This window comes from Tiliqua scincoides, chromosome 6 (assembly GCF_035046505.1).
Source record: "Tiliqua scincoides isolate rTilSci1 chromosome 6, rTilSci1.hap2, whole genome shotgun sequence".
NCBI classification, from domain to species: domain Eukaryota; kingdom Metazoa; phylum Chordata; class Lepidosauria; order Squamata; family Scincidae; genus Tiliqua; species Tiliqua scincoides.
Genome location: NC_089826.1, coordinates 4160001 through 4178729, shown reverse-complemented (window position 1 = coordinate 4178729; position 18729 = coordinate 4160001). Strand labels below are relative to the sequence as shown.

Below are 18729 nucleotides of genomic sequence, written 5' to 3'. Positions count from 1 at the left end.
TGTGTGCAAGGGATTTCACCCCCCACCCCCTCCGGTGGGGTGACCAGAGAGAAGGCAGGAAGATCTTGCTGGCCACAGAGTTTGACTGAGGAAGTAGTGGAGGAGTTGGCTGGAAGAGGGCACCCTGGCAAGACACCTGATGGGTGAGACAAGAGAGGGCAGATAAATGGAAGAGGGGGATCTGCCCAGGCTCTTGGCACTGTCTCTTGGGAGGGCAGAGCAGTGGAGGTCTGGTATGTATCCCAACGGATTCTGCCGTGGCTGCCTGCTTCTGTGTGCCTGGCTGATGCATGCGGAGGTGGTATAGGTGCGGAGCAGCATTCCTGATGGTGTAGGGTGATGCTGGGAGAAGTGTGGGGAGAAGGTCTGTCCTTGGAAGGATTTATTCTGCCACACTGACTGCGGAGGAAGGGAGCAAACTCTTTGTATTTGAGACAGAGACTTGTTAGCTGCAGGCACCTGGGGGTGGGTGGGAGGAAGACAGCCAGGTGCCCTACAGGAGCCGGGGTGATTCGGGAGGGGGGAGGCAGCATGCTGGTGGCTCCTTTCCTGGGCATCCCTTCTGCACGGAGCCTGCCCCCCATGGAAACGGGCCCTTTCTAAAAAGAATGACTTTCACTGACCGGATTAATGCCAGCTTGAATGGGAACCACACGGGAGAGGCTGCGGAAAGTGTCAATGGCTCCTTGGCAGGAGAAGACGCCCACTCCAACAGTAGCACCACCTTGGCCCTGAGCCTGCAGTCCGTGGGCGTTGGGGTCTTCCTGGCCCTCTTCATCCTCTCGGCCATTGTGGGCAACATCCTGGTCATCCTCTCCGTGGCCTGCAACCGTCACTTGCAGACAGTGACCAACTACTTCATCATCAACTTGGCCATTGCCGACTTGCTCCTCAGCACCACGGTCTTGCCCTTCTCGGCCACCTTGGAAGTCCTGGACTACTGGGTCTTCGGGCGCATCTTCTGCGACATCTGGGCGGCCGTGGACGTGTTGTGCTGCACGGCGTCCATCATGAGCCTGTGCATCATCTCAGTGGATCGCTATATCGGGGTCAAGTACTCGCTCAAGTACCCGACCATCATGACCGAGAAGAAGGCGGTGATCATCTTGGTAGTGGTTTGGTTGTCCTCCATGGTCATCTCCATCGGGCCCCTCCTGGGCTGGAAAGAGGCACCCCCCGAGAACGAGCAGCACTGCAGCATCACCGAGGAGCCAGGCTATGCGGTCTTCTCCTCCCTCTTCTCCTTCTACTTGCCTCTCACGGTCATCCTGGTGATGTATTTCAACATCTACGTGGTGGCCAGGAGGACCACCAAGAGCTTGGAGGCCGGAGTCAAGAAGGAGCGGAACAAGTCCATGGAGGTCGTCCTTCGGATCCACTGTCGCAGTGTCCTGGAGGACTCCCTAGCCAGTGCCAAGAACAAGGGGCACACTTTCAGGAGCTCCCTTTCGGTGCGTCTCCTGAAGTTCTCCAGGGAGAAGAAAGCTGCCAAGACTCTTGCGATCGTGGTTGGTGTCTTCATCCTCTGCTGGCTGCCTTTCTTTTTTGTACTGCCTTTCGGTAAGTGGGAAATCTTGCTTTCACTGTGCGATACTCTGAGTGCTTAATTCTAATTTCTCATCAGTGTGTGGCTGGGGAGGTCAGTGTGACAGCCTCATTAGGACTTCCTTTCCAGAATTCCTGAACTGCTGAAATGGGTTGGCAGTGGGGGAGTCCCTTTCAACCAGTATGGGGCCACCCAGTGGATCTAAAAGGCCTGCTTTTGAATTCCAGCTGAGCCCTGGACACACTGGATAGCTTTGGGCCAGCTCTCTCCACCTGGTCACCCTATCTGCCCAGTGGGACCAGCAATGGCCTTCCTTGCAGAACTGTCATCCCACTAAACATCTGTTCTAAGGCTGAATAAGATGAAGAGATGTATTTTATTTCTTTATTTAAAGTATTTATAACTGTGTCACAAGTATACATCTGTGCTACTTACCAACAGTTTTTGAAGCAGCCTACAGCATAGCAAAACACAATACTATCAGTATCGCTCCAAGAGCTGAGAAAGTAATTACTGATTACTGGGCTGGGGCACCTCCCTTACGAGGAAAAGCTACAGCCTTTGGGTCTCGTCAGTCTAGAAAAAAATGAGCCTTGGGGGGGGACAGGATTCAGGAAAATTATGCAGGGGAAGGATAAAGTGGATAGGGGGGTGTTCTTTTCCCTCTCACATAACACCAGAACTAGGGGACATCCACTAAAATTGTTGGGAGAGCTAGGACAGACAAAAGAAAATATTTCTTTACCCAGCATGTAATTAGTCTGTGGAACTCCTTGCCACAGGATGTCGCGATGGCATCTGGCCTGGATGCCTTTAAAAGAGGATTGGACAAATTTCTGGAGGAAGAGTCCATCACAGGTGACAAGCCGCGATGGGTATGTGCAACCTCCTGATTTTAGAAGCAGGCTACTTCAGAATACCAGGTGCAAGGGAGGGCACCGGGATGCAGGTCTCTTGCCCTGTGTGCTTTGGGGCATCCGGTGAGCTACTGTGAGATACAGGAGGCTGGACTCGATGGTTTTTTGGCCTGATCCAGCAGGGCTCTTAGGCCTAGAGTGAAACTACCCCTTTTTTCCGGCTCCAATTGAAAAGCTGCCAGTAATCCTGGAGCTGGAGGCAAGTTCTCTTTGCTTGGCATTAGTCCTCATGCAAACGGCTACACTCACTTGGAAATAAGAATCCAAGCACGTTGGGACTGAGCTCCCTAGACAGTAACTTTCTGGAGGCCTATGGTGGGATAGGGACAGGATTGTAGCTCAGCAGCTTAGCACATGCTTTGCATGCAGAAATCTCAGCTCCAGTCTCTGGCATCTTGAGGTAGGGTTCTCTGCCTGGAACCCTGCAGAGCCACTGCCAGTCAGTGTTGAAACTCCTGAGCTAGATGGATCCATGGTCTGACTCAAGCAAAAGCCTCACGTGCTGTCCCAAGGACCTGCACTGCACATACCAGGAGAGGTGCCCCAAGATCCATTGCAGGGGTTTGAAGGACATCAATGTTCCTGCTGCTTGTGGTCTGGCCTGCCTAGGCTGCCAATGCCCCGTTTCGGTTCAGCAAGACTTTGAGCTTTTGTTCCAAGCGAACTCTTCCTTCAAGTGATTGGGAATGGGCTGTGATTGTCACCTTGCCGGCCCAATTCCATGCACGCCCACACTACGCCTCCAAGCCAGCTGGAAATGGATTTGAACTGCCCTGCAATTAAGAAATGGGGTTGCTACACAAGTCCCCCCTGACTTCAGCAGTGTGGCTGATGCTGAAGGGCACTGCTGCCAAAAGGGCTCCCTGCCCTTTCTGCAACTCCCGCTAGCTGTGAACTAGCCAGATGGTGGTGGAGAGAATGCTGGGAGTTGAGAGGTTCTGCTTCCAGCCTGGCCAGTTTAGAACCAGTGGTGGGGGTAGAGGATGGTGGTACTTGGGTAGGGGGGAGGGATGCAAAAGAGAGCGACTAAGATGATTACTGGGCTGGGGCACCTTCCTTATGAGGAAAGGCTACGGCGTTTGGGCCTCTTCAGCCTAGAAAAGAGACGCCTGAGGGGGGACATGATTGAGACATACAAAATTATGCAGGGGATGGACAGAGTGGATAGAGAGATGCTCTTTACACTCTCACATAACACCAGAACCAGGGGACATCCACTAAAATTGAGTGTTGGGAGAGTTAGGACAGACAAAAGAAAATATTTCTTTACTCAGCGTGTGGTTGGTCTGTGGAACTCCTTGCCACAGGATGTGGTGATGGCGTCTAGCCTGGACGCCTTTAAAAGGGGATTGGACAAGTTTCTGGAGGAAAAATCCATTACGGGGTACAAGCCATGATGTGTATGTGCAACCTCCTGATTTTAGAAATGGGCTATGTCAGAAGGCCAGATGCAAGGGAGGGCACCAGGATGAGGACTCTTGTTATCTGGTGCGCTCCCTGGGGCATTTGGTGGGCCGCTGTGAGATACAGGAAGCTGGACTAGATGGGCCTCTGGCCTGATCCAGTGGGGCTGTTCTTATGTTCTTAACTACAATTCCCAGGAGGCCTTGCAGGTCTCTTGTTATCTGGTGCGCTCCCTGGGGCATTTGGTGGGCCGCTGTGAGATACAGGAAGCTGGACTAGATGGGCCTATGGCCTGAGCCAGTGGGGCTGTTCTTATGTTCTTAACTACAATTCCCAGGAGGCCTTGCAGGTCTCTTGTTATCTGGTGCGCTCCCTGGGGCATTTGGTGGGCCGCTGTGAGATACAGGAAGCTGGACTAGGTGGGCCTATGGCCTGATCCAGTGGGGCTGTTCTTATGTTCTTAACTACAATTCCCAGGAGGCCTTGCAGGTCTCTTGTTATCTGGTGTGCTCCCTGGGGCATTTGGTGGGCCGCTGTGAGATACAGGAAGCTGGACTAGATGGGCCTCTGGCCTGATCCAGTGGGGCTGTTCTTATGTTCTTATGAGTTGGCTGACTGACTGGCTGACACGGGGGTGGTCAGCAGAACTGCAGGGGGGGGGGCGGTAGACTGACTGCAGTTTCAGGCAGCAAATCAGGTTGGGCCGTCTCAGGGCCAGTGGGGTCAGGACCACAGCAGTGGAAGGGGCTTTAGGCCTACTCCCCACGCAGTCATGATCTTCACCACACTGAGTAGAAAGCTCCCATTACAGCCCACTGAAGCTTTTTTTCCAGGGCGATGACACATGCAGGGGAGCTTCATCTGGGTCCAGAACATGGTCGAGGGGTAGGCTTAATCCCCCTCCCCCACCATGGCCACAATCTGAATCGGGGTCTCCTACGCAGGGCCAACGTCAGGAGTGGTGGGGCCCAAAGCACAGCATTCACGCAGGGCCCACGCCCTTGCCACCCCTCCCTCAGCCACCCTACTCACCATGCAGCCACAGTGAGCTGAGTGCTGATGGAGCCACGTGCAAAGTGCTGCACCCAGAAGGAAAATCAAGCCCCCCCCCCCAGGGCAAATGACCTGCTTCATGCAATGTCCACTTTGGCCCTGCAGTGCAAAGCTGTTGGCACTGGCCACCCCAGGCTGCAGACAGCTGCCCATTTCTGAATACTCCCTGCATGTAGCAAAGAAGCACATCAGGGAGAAGTTTGCACTGACCCTTTCACCCTGATGTGCTCGTTTGCTCTGCAGAGAGCACTTTCTTACAGGGAGGGACTGGAAAACCCAGTCCGTCCACCTGCAATCTTAAGTGGTCCATAGAATTCTCCCACCTCAGTCTACCATCTCATTCTGAGCAATGGGTACATTTGCCACTAAGGGACTCTCCTTAAATGACACTGCAGGGCCACTCCACCACTGGAAAACATGAATGTCACAGGCATGAAACCTCTCTGCTCAAGCTCCTTTGCCTGCCAGCCATGCTCAGTAGTAGATGCAGAAGATTCTGGATTCAGTTCCTGACATCTCCAAGTAAGGGGAGATGTTTCTGTCTGAAACCCTGGATACTGACCTTAGGTGGACCAAATGTTTAACTCGGTATAAGGCTGCTTGATATGTACTGAGGGGCAATTCAGGCTGGCCAGTGTGCGGATCCCTCCAACAACTGTCTGGTGCCATGACCACAACAGTGCTTCCAGATGTTGGGCAGTGACATCATCACATCACTGCCGAACCTCTGAGTTTCCAGGTTCTGCACTGCATGGAGCTCGACTGGGAGCTGCGCACCTTGGAGGGAACACTGCCCATGAGGCCAACTGAAGCAGTCGCTTCAGGTAGCAGAAAGGTTGGGGTAGCCCACCTCTGCCCACCTTCCTGCCTCCATTGCCACTCCCTGGACTGGAAAAGAAAATGGCGGACAGAGACGAAGAGGAACTGTGGAGGGGAGGAAATTGCTGAGCTACAGCACTGGGGAGTGGGAGGGGCAGAGGCTGGAACATCACTGGGTTAGGGGCGGCAGCATTTGATAAGTCATCTCAGGCATCAGGAGGTCTTGGGCTAGCCCTGGGGGCAATACTAGAGGGAGCCACATGGTGGGCTTCTCCATCATGGCCCGAGGACTCTCACATTACCCCAAGAGTGCAGACAGAAGGGTCTTGATTGGACCAGCTTCTGCATCACTAAGAAGTGACCCGTAGCATAGCTATGGGGGGTGGTGCGGTAAGTATTGCAGGTGCTGCAATGCACCATGTAAGCGGTTCCTCCCACTTGCTTCAGTGGGAGGGGCCACTCACACGACGCATTGCGGCCCCTGCAATACTCGCCATGCCGCCACCCCAGTAGCTACGCTACCGGAAGTGACATCTGTTGGAAGAGGCTTCAGGCCCTTTCAGGCCTCCGGCCTTCCAAGGCAAGATTAGAGGTGGCACCTGTGGGTGTCGCTTCAGTGCATGGGGAACTTGCTTTATGGGAGCGGGCTGGCCTCTGAATCCAGTTCCTGCGCAACTGCTCCACAGGTTCAGGTTCCCCAGCCGCCTCAAAAAATGCCTGTGCCATTAATCAGGCCAGGTCGGGGTAATGAGGCATCAAGAAAAGCTGTTTGTTCAACAAGGGAGGAGTCGAGGCAGATGAGATGAACGCTCTTCCCGCCTCCACCTGAGGGGCTGAATGTTCCTGTCCTTGAACTGGGTTGAAACTCTCCTGACACAGCAGTAAGGGGTGACGTAAACCCTTCCCTCGGATTAACCCTAATTAGCATCCCACAATAAGCTTGTTTCCTTGCTGCTATGACTTCTTCTCACACGCCTTTCTGCCTCCACCCTCCCAGGGCATACTTGGAAGCATCTTTGATGGCCTCTAAACAGGCCGTCCACTCACCTCCTGGGTGAGGAAACAAGTCTCCCACACAATCAGGGCCGGCCCATCCATGAGGCCAACTGAAGCGGTCGCCTCGGGCAGCAAATTGGGGAGGGGGCACCCACCTCTGTTCACCTATTTGCCTGCATTGCTTCTCCTTCCAAAGCCAGGAAGCTCCGAAGATGTGGCATTCTTGCATGTCTGAATCAGACAACCGAGCAAGGCGCAACTTGCCGTGGAATGTTTCAGGGCAAGCCTTTTCATGAGCCAGTGAAAGAAGGAGAGAGGCTGCACCAACAAGCCAAAGTTTGGCCTTTTTCCCACAGTCCTGTGGGACTTGGTGTTCTCTCGCCATCAGCCCAAGCAAAGCAACGCGAGCTGGCCAAGAACATGTGTTCCTGGCATGCACCACATATACCTGTATATTTCCATGTAAGGCAACAATGGCATGTCAGGGAGAGGGCCACATCAAACTTTTTCTGTTTTGAAAACAAAAAATTCCTTTTCACTATGTTTAAAAAGTATGTTTTCCTAAATTCTAATTTGCTACAGGCAAACAGCTGTTTACAAGCCAGACATCAGGGAGGAAACACAGTGACCTGCTGATTAGAATGTTTCCTTTCCATGAGATTTAGAGCCCATTTCATACCCATTTTACAGAATGAGATGTCAAAACTGAGGTGGCAGTTATTTTGGGTTTTGATTTTTGCCTGTTCCCTGACAGAAAAAGCCTCCTAAGTGTTGTAGAGTACCATCTTTCCTGTGCTAAATTCTTAGATGTGAGGGAGCTTTTTCTGTGAAGCAGCCAGGGCGAATCTGCAAGAGACCGAATGAAATCACGGCAGACACTTATTAAGTAGATAGCAATGCAGATGTGTTCTTCAACCAGTTCTCAATCCATGAGAGGACCTATCCTCTAATTGGCTGGTCTGTGGAACTCCTTGCCACAGGATGTGGTGATGGCATCTGGCCTGGATGCCTTTAAAAGGGGATTGGACAAGTTTCTGGAGGAAAAATCCATTACGGGGTACAAGCCATGATGTGTATGCGCAACCTCCTGATTTTAGAAATGGGCTATGTCAGAATGTCAGATGCAAGGGAGGGCACCAGGATGAGGTCTCTTGTTATCTGGTGTGCTCCCTGGGGCATTTGGTGGGCCGCTGTGAGATCCAGGAAGCTGGACTAGATGGGCCTATGGCCTGATCCAGCGGGGCTGTTCTTATGTTCTTAACTACAATTCCCAGGAGGCCTTGCAGGTCTCTTGTTATCTGTTGCGCTCCCTGGGGCATTTGGTGGGCCGCTGTGAAATACAGGAAGCTGGACTAGATGGGCCTATGGCCTGATCCAGTGGGGCTGTTCTTATGTTATTATACAGATGTGCGCAGTTAGATTCCTAGAAACTTGAAAATGTCAGAGCAGTGGCATAGCTAGAGGGGGTACAAAGCAGGGAGCCTTACCGTGGCGTGCAAGCGGCCCCTCCCCTTTAGAGCCATTCCTTTTTGCTCCGAATGACTCCGGAGAGGAGGGGGAAGGGCTGCTTGCACACCGCAGTGAGGCTCCCTGCAAAACCTAATGCTTTGCACGCCCTCTAGCTACACCGCTGTGTCAGAGGAAGCATTAAGCTCACTACTTCCTGCTTGACATGGGGCTCTGTGTCCAACTTGGGCACGATACACGGCAAATACAGGAGGCCAAAAGTTTTGTAATTTCAATGTAAATAAGCCTTAATGCAAAATCTGAAAAAGCAAGCTAGAATTGTACTTCTTCATACAGCGATCTAAGATATATTTAAAATAGGTAATTTATCTGATGAAGGTAAAAGTGATCCGGCTATTTTTATACTGTCTGACTCAGTGGACATGACTCAGCGTTTGCCTCTCTTGAATACGGATTGAGGGAGCTGGGATGGAAAAATGAGGTTGCCTGCTTGAACTGGCCGACAGCCAAACTGTGCAAATATTGGGAGATGGCAAAATATCCTGTACCGCTACCATAAGACACTGGAGAGTCAGGGGTCTCTCTGCATTGCCATGGGAGCTTGAAAGGCAGAAAGTGGCTCACCTGTTACACTTCAGCATCGTCTCTGTGAGTGGCCCAAGGGCAGGCCCACCATCGGGATTCTAGAGGTGGGTGGGTGACTATTTTTTCAGGGTGGGCAATTATGTCGAGTATATACACTGGTGTGCAAAATAAGTAAGCGAGGGTGGGCAAACTGCTGACTCAAGGTGGGCAATGCCCATCCTGGCTCCCCTCTAGCTACTGCTTTGCCTAAGGGTATTATCGCAACTGCCAGCTGGGCAGGGACCAAGTGACAAAAGGAGCCACACCTGAGACTGTAAATCTGCCCAGCCCAGCCTAGTACCTGAGTCTGAGTGACTGGTTCTTGCTCAGGTAAGGACTGAGCTCTCTGACTGCCCACCCGCCTGTCATATACTTGGTCTCACTCCCAGGGTTTCGGGGTGCTCAGGGTTGTTGGTTCTGAACCCTAGAGCCCTCAAAGATCCCTGTTCGGTAGTACTGCCACCACCCTGTAAGAGCCAGTGCCTCAGTCCAGGGACACGGAGACCCTCTAGGCTTAACTATATCCCTTGAAGGCACTGAGCACTTTCTTTACTTAAAGTCTCAGTCCTCAAGTTTCTAGTCCACAATGAGGATTTTGGGTAGCTTGCTGAACGGCTAGGCAGGATTCTGAACCTTTGTCCCCAACAGACAATGAACCAACATGGTAAAAGGAGTTTTACTTTATTAAGTACATAGGGTTACAAAAAGTTACAAAAGGCAGCAAATGCTAGAGGCATAAAAACTTCTAGGAAACATATCAGCATAAAACAACAAAGCTAACTGGCTAACTCTATTATTCTCTGACTCTCACCTGGGTCAGCTTCTTTTGTAGATCCTCAGGTCAGTTACCTAAGAGGCCACATGGTCCTGGCGGGGCAGGATGTGCACCCACCACCTATCTCACCAAGAGACAAAGACCAAAAGACCCTGTCCTCCGGAAGTGGGGCTGGATGCTCGCCCTCTCAGCTCTTCCCTCCCCCCTGGAGATCTACAGCTGCATTCCATCCTTGAGGGGCGTCTTTCTGGCTGCCTAGGTGCTACATAATCACCTTCCATTGAGTTGTAAATTCCTAGCAGCTAGGAACTGCAAGCCACTTCTGTGTTACTGTTTTAGCTTGGTTCAGGCTTTGCAATGCTACTAGGCCTAAACTGTACATATTCATGACACCGCCTGCTTCCTTGTCAAATTGCTCCAAAACACAAGGAATACAGGCAATCTGCAATGCCTTCTGAGAGGTCTTGTTCCGCGAGGGGCCGGTTGGGATGATCCTGAACTGGCCCCACATAATTGTGGTACAGCCCCTTCTCTCGCTCTTTGGAAATCTGCTAAAGGAAACTGCCTGTATCTTTAGGACCACATAGGAACATGTGCACTCAGGCTGCAGGTGCATCCTACCTCCTCCCTTCCTTCTCAATTAGTGGTCTCATTGCAATGGATAGAAATGGGAAGGAACCAAGAATGATATTAGATGATGTTCCTGATCTTAAACCGCCCCCAAGGGATTATGGACATGTGCAGGGGACTGGTTCAGGATTGGGTATATCATCCAAGCCTATCCCCAAAATCACCCTGCTTCATCTCTCCCCAATGAAACCCTATGAGCACCCTCCAGTTTTGCCCCAAGTGCCCCAAATGGGATTAGTTCCAACAAGGCCAGCCAAAGAAATGTGGCTGCTGGGGGTGGAATACCCAACAGTGCCCCCCTTCCCTCAATTCTCAATTGCTAGATTTTTCCCAACTCCCCAGTTTGCTCTACAGTTTTCTACAGGATGTAAGTGAGACTTACATCCTGCTCCTACATACATTTACTGTGTTCAGTGGAGACCATTCCTCCAATTTTACAGGACACCTAGATGGGTACAGTTCCTTCTCTCATCCTTTGGAAATCTTTAAAAACATACTGCTAAAAGAAACTGCCTGTTATTTAGGACAACTTGGGAACTCAGTGAGCACACAAACCAAGACAGATCACTGTTGTTTCCACACCCCAGCGAAACAAGAACTGAAAGTGCGTCACTCCGACTTGTCTATAATCGGTTTATGTAATCATCATACATTTTAAAGTCTCCCCTAATCCTGATTAATATAGATTTCAGAGTCTCTCATTTTGTTGCTTTAACTCATTTATTTGACTTCTCTTCTCTATTAATTGCAAACCAGACACGTTGATTAAACCAGAGTTAGAGAACATGGTTCGTAATCACTCCACAGTTCTGCTTAGAAAGCAGATAATCCCATCTGCATTCCACCCTGCGTTTTCAGTTGTCCAAAGAGGCGATGAAGTCCACATTTTTTTTTTAATTCTCCTGTAATGGGACCAGTCCTTAAAAAAAAAACAGACCAGTGATTCCAGTGTCCTTGTTAATTTCATAAAATGGCAGTCAAATGTTCATTCATTCCAATGCGTTCAGCCTCTTTCCAACCCGTAACTTGCTGTCTCTGCGTTAGCGTAGCTAGAGGGGGCAGAAAGCACTAAGTTTTGCAGGAGCCTGAACGGGAATGGTTCCGAAGGGGAGAGGGAGGGACCCCTTGCACTGTGTGTTCAAGCTCCTGAAAAACTTAGTGCTTTGCACCCCCTCTAGCTATGCTACTGTGTTTCTGTTTTCCCCTTTCTTTCATATCAGTTGCTCTCAGGCCTGTTTGCTGTTCGTTCTTCCAACCTTTTATTGGCTCAGCCAGAGGTGTAACTAGGGCAGAGCCTGTGGGGCACATGCCCTAGGCGCTACACCAAGGGGGCACAGGACTGCCCCTAGGTTTCACCCTAGTTTCGGAGGTAGCTTGGCCACCCTTCTTTCACTTCAAAGGGGAAAATCTTATGAGATTTGGACATCCTGTATAGAAACCAGGAAATGAGTTTATCCAAACCTCCTCAAGCGGGATCTACAATTTCAGTCTCCCGTTTTTCCACCTGGTTGCATACTTGCAGCCTGGGCTGGGCAGACCCCCTTTAGGTAGGTTTGTAGAAGCGGGTTCCAGACTCGTGACTATCTTGTCTCCAGTTTCTGCTAGACTCAGCTGCACTCATTCAGCAACCTGATTCCCCAGCAGAATACGTGCACAGCCTGCAGAGATCTCCTGCAATCCGTATGAGTGACAGCTAGAGAGGGGGACCAAGTGGTCTACGCAGCCAGTTCCAAGTGCATGAGTAGAGCTGGAAAGGATTTGTGTTTTTAAAAAAAAATCTCAAGCAAATGCTGCTGCTGGCTGAAATATGCTTGCAAAAATGTGAGTTCGTGCTCTCTTAATTCAAATGTCTTTTTTCCAGCGTGACCAATTATGGCTACTTCTGCATTTAGGGATTTTAAAGGTGGGGAGTAGCAAGTTTGGAATCCAGAAAGTGGCTGCTTAACGTTAGAGCCTTAAAAATCCATCCCCAGGAAATAAAATTTCATGGGTTTCCTGGAAGTTGCTTTTGAAAAGATTCAGAATACTTTTACAAAAAAAAAAAAAAAATAGTTAAATGTGGATTCTGGATATTGCCAAAGGCACAAAAGTTGACTTTAGTTCTGGAATGAGAATGGAATGCAAGCTGGGAGAGGGGGGGCAGAGCAATCCGAACCCCTGTTATAAAGGGGGTTACAAAAAAAACAAAGCAGTCCTGCCTGATCCTCTCAGAGAGCTTTGAAAGAGTAGCCAGACCTCATAAGGCTCAAAGTGTGAACCTTGCCCACCATCTGGTGGGCCACTATGAGATACAGGAAGCTGGACTGGATGAGCCTTTGGCCAGATTCTGCGGGGCTCTTCTTATGTTCTAAGAGCAGAGGATGGAGGGCTGGGAAGAAGCCTAACTGTGACTTGGGCATCATCAGGGCATCATCTCACCCCATGAGGCAAATACTACCTGTGTCTGGTGGCTCAGGGGTGGAGCCTGATGAACCAGGAGGTAAACAGCAGAAACATCCACCAGAAAGTCACAGGGCATGGTCCGGCGAGGATGTAAACTATACGGCTGCCTTGCTGAATCTAAATAGATCCATGCCTGGTCAGTGCCTGGGTGGAGAGGCACCTGGGAATCCCACATGCACTTTCTCATGCAGGTCCAGCTTTAAACTAATTGGACCAATTGCTCCCGTGCCTAAGGGGATCCCACACTATGATAATCTACTCTAGTCTTGAATGCAATTTTATTTTAAAGTGTGCTTTGCTGCATTTGGTCCATTTACTCACATGCGCGTTTTAAGCACACATTTTGATTGCTTTCCATTCTACCTTAGAGATATAAAGTCTGTAATCAGTTTTATTTACATCTCTAAGATTTTACAGACCTTGTATTTGAACCTGGGGCCCAACATAAATGTCTCCAACTGGGCCATGTCTGGCCCTGTCTTACGAATGTTTACAGTTGCTCTGACCCTGGTCAGTTGCCTATAATACTTGCATAAATGGAATGGCCTTGCCCCTTGTTTATGGCTCCTAGCCCTGAGATTTAACCCCAGGGATCCTAAAGAGGCAAAACCCTTAACACTTTAGCTCAGATCTGGAAACCAGACAACCCCGCCTTGAATGCCTATGATATGACCAAAGAGACTGTCATAAAAGGCTGCACAGTCTCCAAACACTTGAAGGGGAGTAAGAAAGCTTGTGATACAAGCACACACTCACAAGTTCTCTGTGGTTCTTCATAGGCTTCAGTTTGTCCCAGCCCAGAACACCTCATGTTTCCAACCAGCCTTGTTGGTAAAGTGAGCTCTTTACGTACTCAAACTGTATGCGTTTAAGCAGCAAGAAGATTGCATTAGAAGAACGAAGGTCATCTTCGTTCACCTCTACCCAACTGAGCATCTCTTGATTAACCACACAATTTAATTTCAGTAATGAGACCCCTAGTAAGACTTAACATTCTTAAAACACTCACACAAACACACTCCAACCAAGACAATAAAGACCCCACGCTTGTAAAAGGATGTGTCTGGAACATCTTAATTTTCTGGTTGACCTCCACCATGAATATAGTCCATGTGTTTGTCCCACTGCTTTTATGGCCAGAAGTCCCAAATGCAAACCAGCCCCAAATTTATAACCTGCCAGCTAAATTGGGGCTTTTATTTGATGCCGGGTATTGTATCTGACAACATCCAGCTTGTTGTCAAAGTCATTTATTGTCCTTCATTTGGGAAACCAAATGTTCCTTTTAAAGCATTTTAACACTGAGCCATTCACTCTAGAAGGGAGTGATTAAATTAAATGGTAGGACATTGCATGATAATATACCTGATAATACCCAAGCCAGTCAAGAAAAGGAACCATATGGGTGGAAAGTTTTGGATAACTTCCCTCTTTAGGCTGTGGAGGTGTGGATAGCAATGCTTGCTATTTATAGCACACTTTTCCTATGTATCCACAGCACTTGATGTATATTGCTACATACATAGCAATATACATAGTTGCTACAATCGTCTAAGGTGGGCCCAGTGGCATAGCTAGATGGGGGTGGAAAGCGCTAAGTTTTGCAGGGGACCTCACTGTGGCATGTAAGTGGCCCCTCCCCTTCTGAGCCATTCCGGGCGGTGAGAGAAAAACAGAGGCGTATGCACAGTGCCTGCAAAACGTAGTGCTTTGCACCCCCTCTAGCTATGCCACAGGCCGATAGCATTGTAGAACAGATTGGGAGGGGGTGAGCCCTTATAAATCCATCACAGATTTGAACTCTATCGTCTCTTGAACTGAGATGACTCATTCAGACCCCACACATATCTGAACACATATCTGAACACACATACCTTGTTCATATTTGAACAGGTTTATTTAACAGCATCTTTTACAGCTTCCTTGAAGGGCACTTAACACAGGGCTGCAGCAAAATTCCTTTTAGTCCAAAAGGAAGGAGAAGGCTGGACTGTGTGGAAAGGAACAGTTGCAATTAATTTACTAAGCCTAGATCCATGACTTCCTGTTGGTAACTCTGGCTGAGCACAACTTGTGGCCCACTAAGCTGAATGCAGCCCATTCTTGTATTACTATGTATGGCAGTTCACCAGAGATTCAGTAAGTCTCCTGCATTAGCTACCCAACTGACTACCCAAACTACTGTACTACCATATAGTACTCAAGTGCAAAAATAGAAGGGTAATTAAGCACCTGGAAGGCATCCGTACAAGAGGTTGGAACTTGGCAGGTTCCAAGTCAGAGCTCTTGCTTGTACTGCTGTACTGTCCTGTCTCACAGCCCAATCCTATGCATGTCTACTCAGAAGTAAGTCCCATTAGTGTCAATGGGGGTTACTCCCAGGAAAGTGTGGATGGGATTGGTCTGACACTCTCTCTCTAAAGTAAATGTACTTGCTTAAGGACCCAATCCTACCCAAATTTTCAACACCAATGCAGCCTCAATGGCACACCGATGTAAGGGAACAAACATTTGCCTCCCTTGAGGAGGCATCCATGACTGCCCCTCCACTCCAGGATGCCGCACATGCCCCATCAATGCTGGAAAGTTGGATGAGATTGGGCCCTGAGGTACTTGAAGCTCTTAATTTATTGACCATGGGTACAATTCTACACCCTTCTCTTCTCTTCTCTTCATTCACTTGCTTCTACTACCCCTAATGTCTCCTAAAGATTAGCCCTGTTCACCTGCCCAAAAAGAGGACTGAACATGCGAAGGGGGAAAGGAGGACCCAGGGGTAGTTCCTACCCCACACTTTCACACATTCCCCATCTGTACAGAGTATACAAGTGGAAGTTCTGTGCAAAAGAGCTGCTGATGCATGATATTGGGGGTGGGTCCCCCTGCTCTGCCCCCCCCACCATCCTGCCCCTGAAACACATGCTCAGTGTCCCATAGTTGGTCACATGGACAGAGCTGACAATTTCTATAATGCTCGGGGCTACGATTTACCAAGAAGCAAGCTTGTTCAGTACGGAAAAGAGTCAATGCAATGAGTTCAAGCCCTCTGCGAATGAACATGCAATAAGCTCACTCTTGGGTTGTAATGAGCTCGTGGAACATAACACAACTTCTGCTGGTTGGCAACCTTCAGTCTCGAAAGACTATGGTATAAGCCTACAGCACCCGGTATTCCCAGGCGGTCTCCCATCCAAGTACTAACCAGGCCTGACCCTGCTTATCTTCCAAGATCAGACAAGATCAGGGCTGTGCAGGGTAACAAATTTGCAGATTAATCAGGCCCAAGGGATGGCAAGATGTGTGTGTGTCCCTCTTAGCATGCCAATGGTCTCAGAGTCAATGAGAGAGGCTCAGGCTATCCCAAGCTACAGTGGGTGTCTTCTTTTATACTGCAAGGACTTTGGTTCAGCAGTGGGGTGGTGACATCACCACCTCTACATGTGCTAGAACAGCGATTTTCAACTGGTGTGCCGTGTCGGTGTGCCACAGAAGGCCTGCAAGTCTGCTGTGGGATTTTGGAGCACAAATGGTTGAAAATCACTGGCAAGCTCTTCCAGGTTCTGCAGCTCTGTTTCTAGGGCAACTGTTAGTAGTAATGAATTGTCTGTTCCTCTTCCTCCACCAGCTCTGCTTTGAGGAAGAGAGATAGACAATGCGTTACTGCAGACAGTTGCCCTAGAAACAGAGCCGCAGAACCCAGAGGAGTCTCCCAGAAGCCAGAATCACAAGAGGAGAAGACCGCAGAGGTCAGTATGCTGTGACAAGAAAAATGGGTCCCATGCGTCACACACCCCTTTGCTGATGGTGCACACCTGTCAAAGGGTACATCCGGCTGGGCCAATCCCTGAACTTTGGGAGTGTCCTACTGCACACTCGCAAGACTTCAGGGATTGCCCCAGCCAGGTGTGCCCTTTGACAGGTAGGGGCGCTTGGCCAATGCCCTACCTGGCCAAGCCCAGGCACCACTCCTACCCTGCATGGGTTGTTGGGATTGCGCTATCGTTGATCCGGAGAATGGAAGTCTGGTTGTGGTTCTCCCGCTCCCTTCTTGCCCCCCCCCCCCCAGCTCCAAGCACCATAGATCAGCTGGAGAAAGAAGCCCCTTTCCCTTGGCCTCCCTGTGCCTAGATTGCCATTCCGCCCAGACAAATATTCCCAGCTCAAAACAAAAAGCTGCATTGCATCATGGCAAAGGGCAGGCATGGCTCTAGTGGAGGAAGTAGCTCTTTATTTCTAATCCTAATGGATGGCTCTCTGTTGATACAGGCGTTCATTAACGTATTTGGGTGAAAGCCAGAACTCTGCAGTCTCCAACAGTAACACATGCCCACAGACAACATTCCCCCCAATGGGCAACCACAGAGAAGCCATTTCTTGCGCTGGCAGTGTCCTTTTCAAGAATGATGCTCTGTGGCTGAGGGACTATGCACTTAGCAAGTCTTTTAACCAGCCTGCTGATAGGATGAGGAAATCTCCAAGACATGAAACTGGGACTGGAGATGCAGAGATGCCCCACAGCAGGTTTTTTTTTGTCCATTTGTTTGTTTACCACCTCAGTGCCAACCTTAGGAGCTGCAAGGCCCAGTTGGGAACACAGCCAAGGTTTGTTGAACCTTAGGGATAGAAATAAAATTTATTAAGGATTTAACATCTCTATGGTAGAATAAAAAGCAATCAAAATGTGCACTTCAATAATGCATGGGAATAAATGGATTGTATTTACAGGAAATATGGAATCCTTCAAAAACATACACGTTACCCATTTATTTACATGTTTGTCTTCTTAACTTTTTTCAGAGAAATCAATTTTATTCCATTCTATAATTAATTAACATACTATGTAATTCAAGTACAGTTAAAAAAAATTCAAAATAAAACAAGTTAAGCAACACTACTGACTTTTTAAGAATTCAGAACAAAATTATCCAAGTTGCTTTCTCTATTATACCTGCAATGTTATGTTAGGTGTCTGGTGCAATGTGATGTTGCATGTATTTGACAAGACTCAGAGGGCTCTTCGGCATGGGGCCAAATTGGGAGCAATGGGTGCATTTGGCTTAAAGACTGACCTGGGTCAACACATGGTGAGGATGAAGTTGATTCAGCCCTCTGGGCCTCAGTTTTCCCCAACTGTAAAATGGCAAGAAAGATACCCACTTTTTGAAGTAGCGGTGACCAGTATATGGTGACCTCAAACAGCAGCATCTACTTTATTCCCGGTAGTAACTGTGACCCTGCACATGCCCAATCTTGTCTGATCTCAGAAGCTAAGCAAGGTCAGACCTGGTTAGTACTTGGATGGGAGACCGACTTGGAATACTGGGTGCTGTAGGCTTTATACCATAGTCTTTCAAGACTGAAGGTTGCCAACCATTTTATTCCAACGGCTCCCAAACTGCGGTTCGGGACCCAGTGGTGGGTCATGACCCAATTTTTAGTGGGTTCCATAGCAGCTGAGCAGAGCCTCCAATGAAAACATAGGTGATGGAAAGATTTGATAGGTAATTGCTTCAAGCCCTGAGGCAATTCAAAAATCATATAGCTGCTATTTGCCCTGCAAAGAGCTGAGCTCCTGCAGTTTGCAAGAATATAAATATAGGGATATATAAGTATAATATAAATATAAATATAAGTTTGCTGCATGGGTAACAGCCTATCCTCTATACCTACTTTACCCAGGCTTCGTGCACTGGAGAGGACACTCTGTTCCAGAACCACCAATCAGAGCATGACACCATAGTCTTCCGAGACTGAAGGATGCCAACAAATATAGGGAGATAAACGTCTGAGCATCTTGTTTCAGGTTATTGCAACTTAATAAATAATTAATAATTATTTTTTAAAAAAATAATTAAAAAATAAATAATTTCTTTCTAGATTTCCTTTATTATTTAAGTCTGGTAAACCTAGGTGGGTCTCAATAGAGTGTCATTTTAAAAAGTGGGTCCTGGTGGTTTGAGAACCACTGTTTTATTCCAATCTGTACTGCTCATGGGACATTGGACAAGTTTATATATTGTAGTGTCTTAGACAAAGCTTTGTACATTAGCAAGGGA

General features: G+C 48.8%; 1 protein-coding gene across 1 annotated transcript in view; it reads left to right on the top strand.

The window, feature by feature from the left end:
* Nucleotides 1–525: 525 nt before the first annotated feature.
* Nucleotides 526–18729, top strand: part of ADRA1D (adrenoceptor alpha 1D) — a 50441-nt gene continuing 32237 nt past the window's right edge. The window contains exon 1 of the mRNA XM_066632071.1: nt 526–1560. Within this exon, the coding sequence (XP_066488168.1) occupies nt 609–1560 (952 nt within the window). The 5' untranslated portion in view covers nt 526–608. The remainder of the gene's footprint in view (nt 1561–18729) is intronic.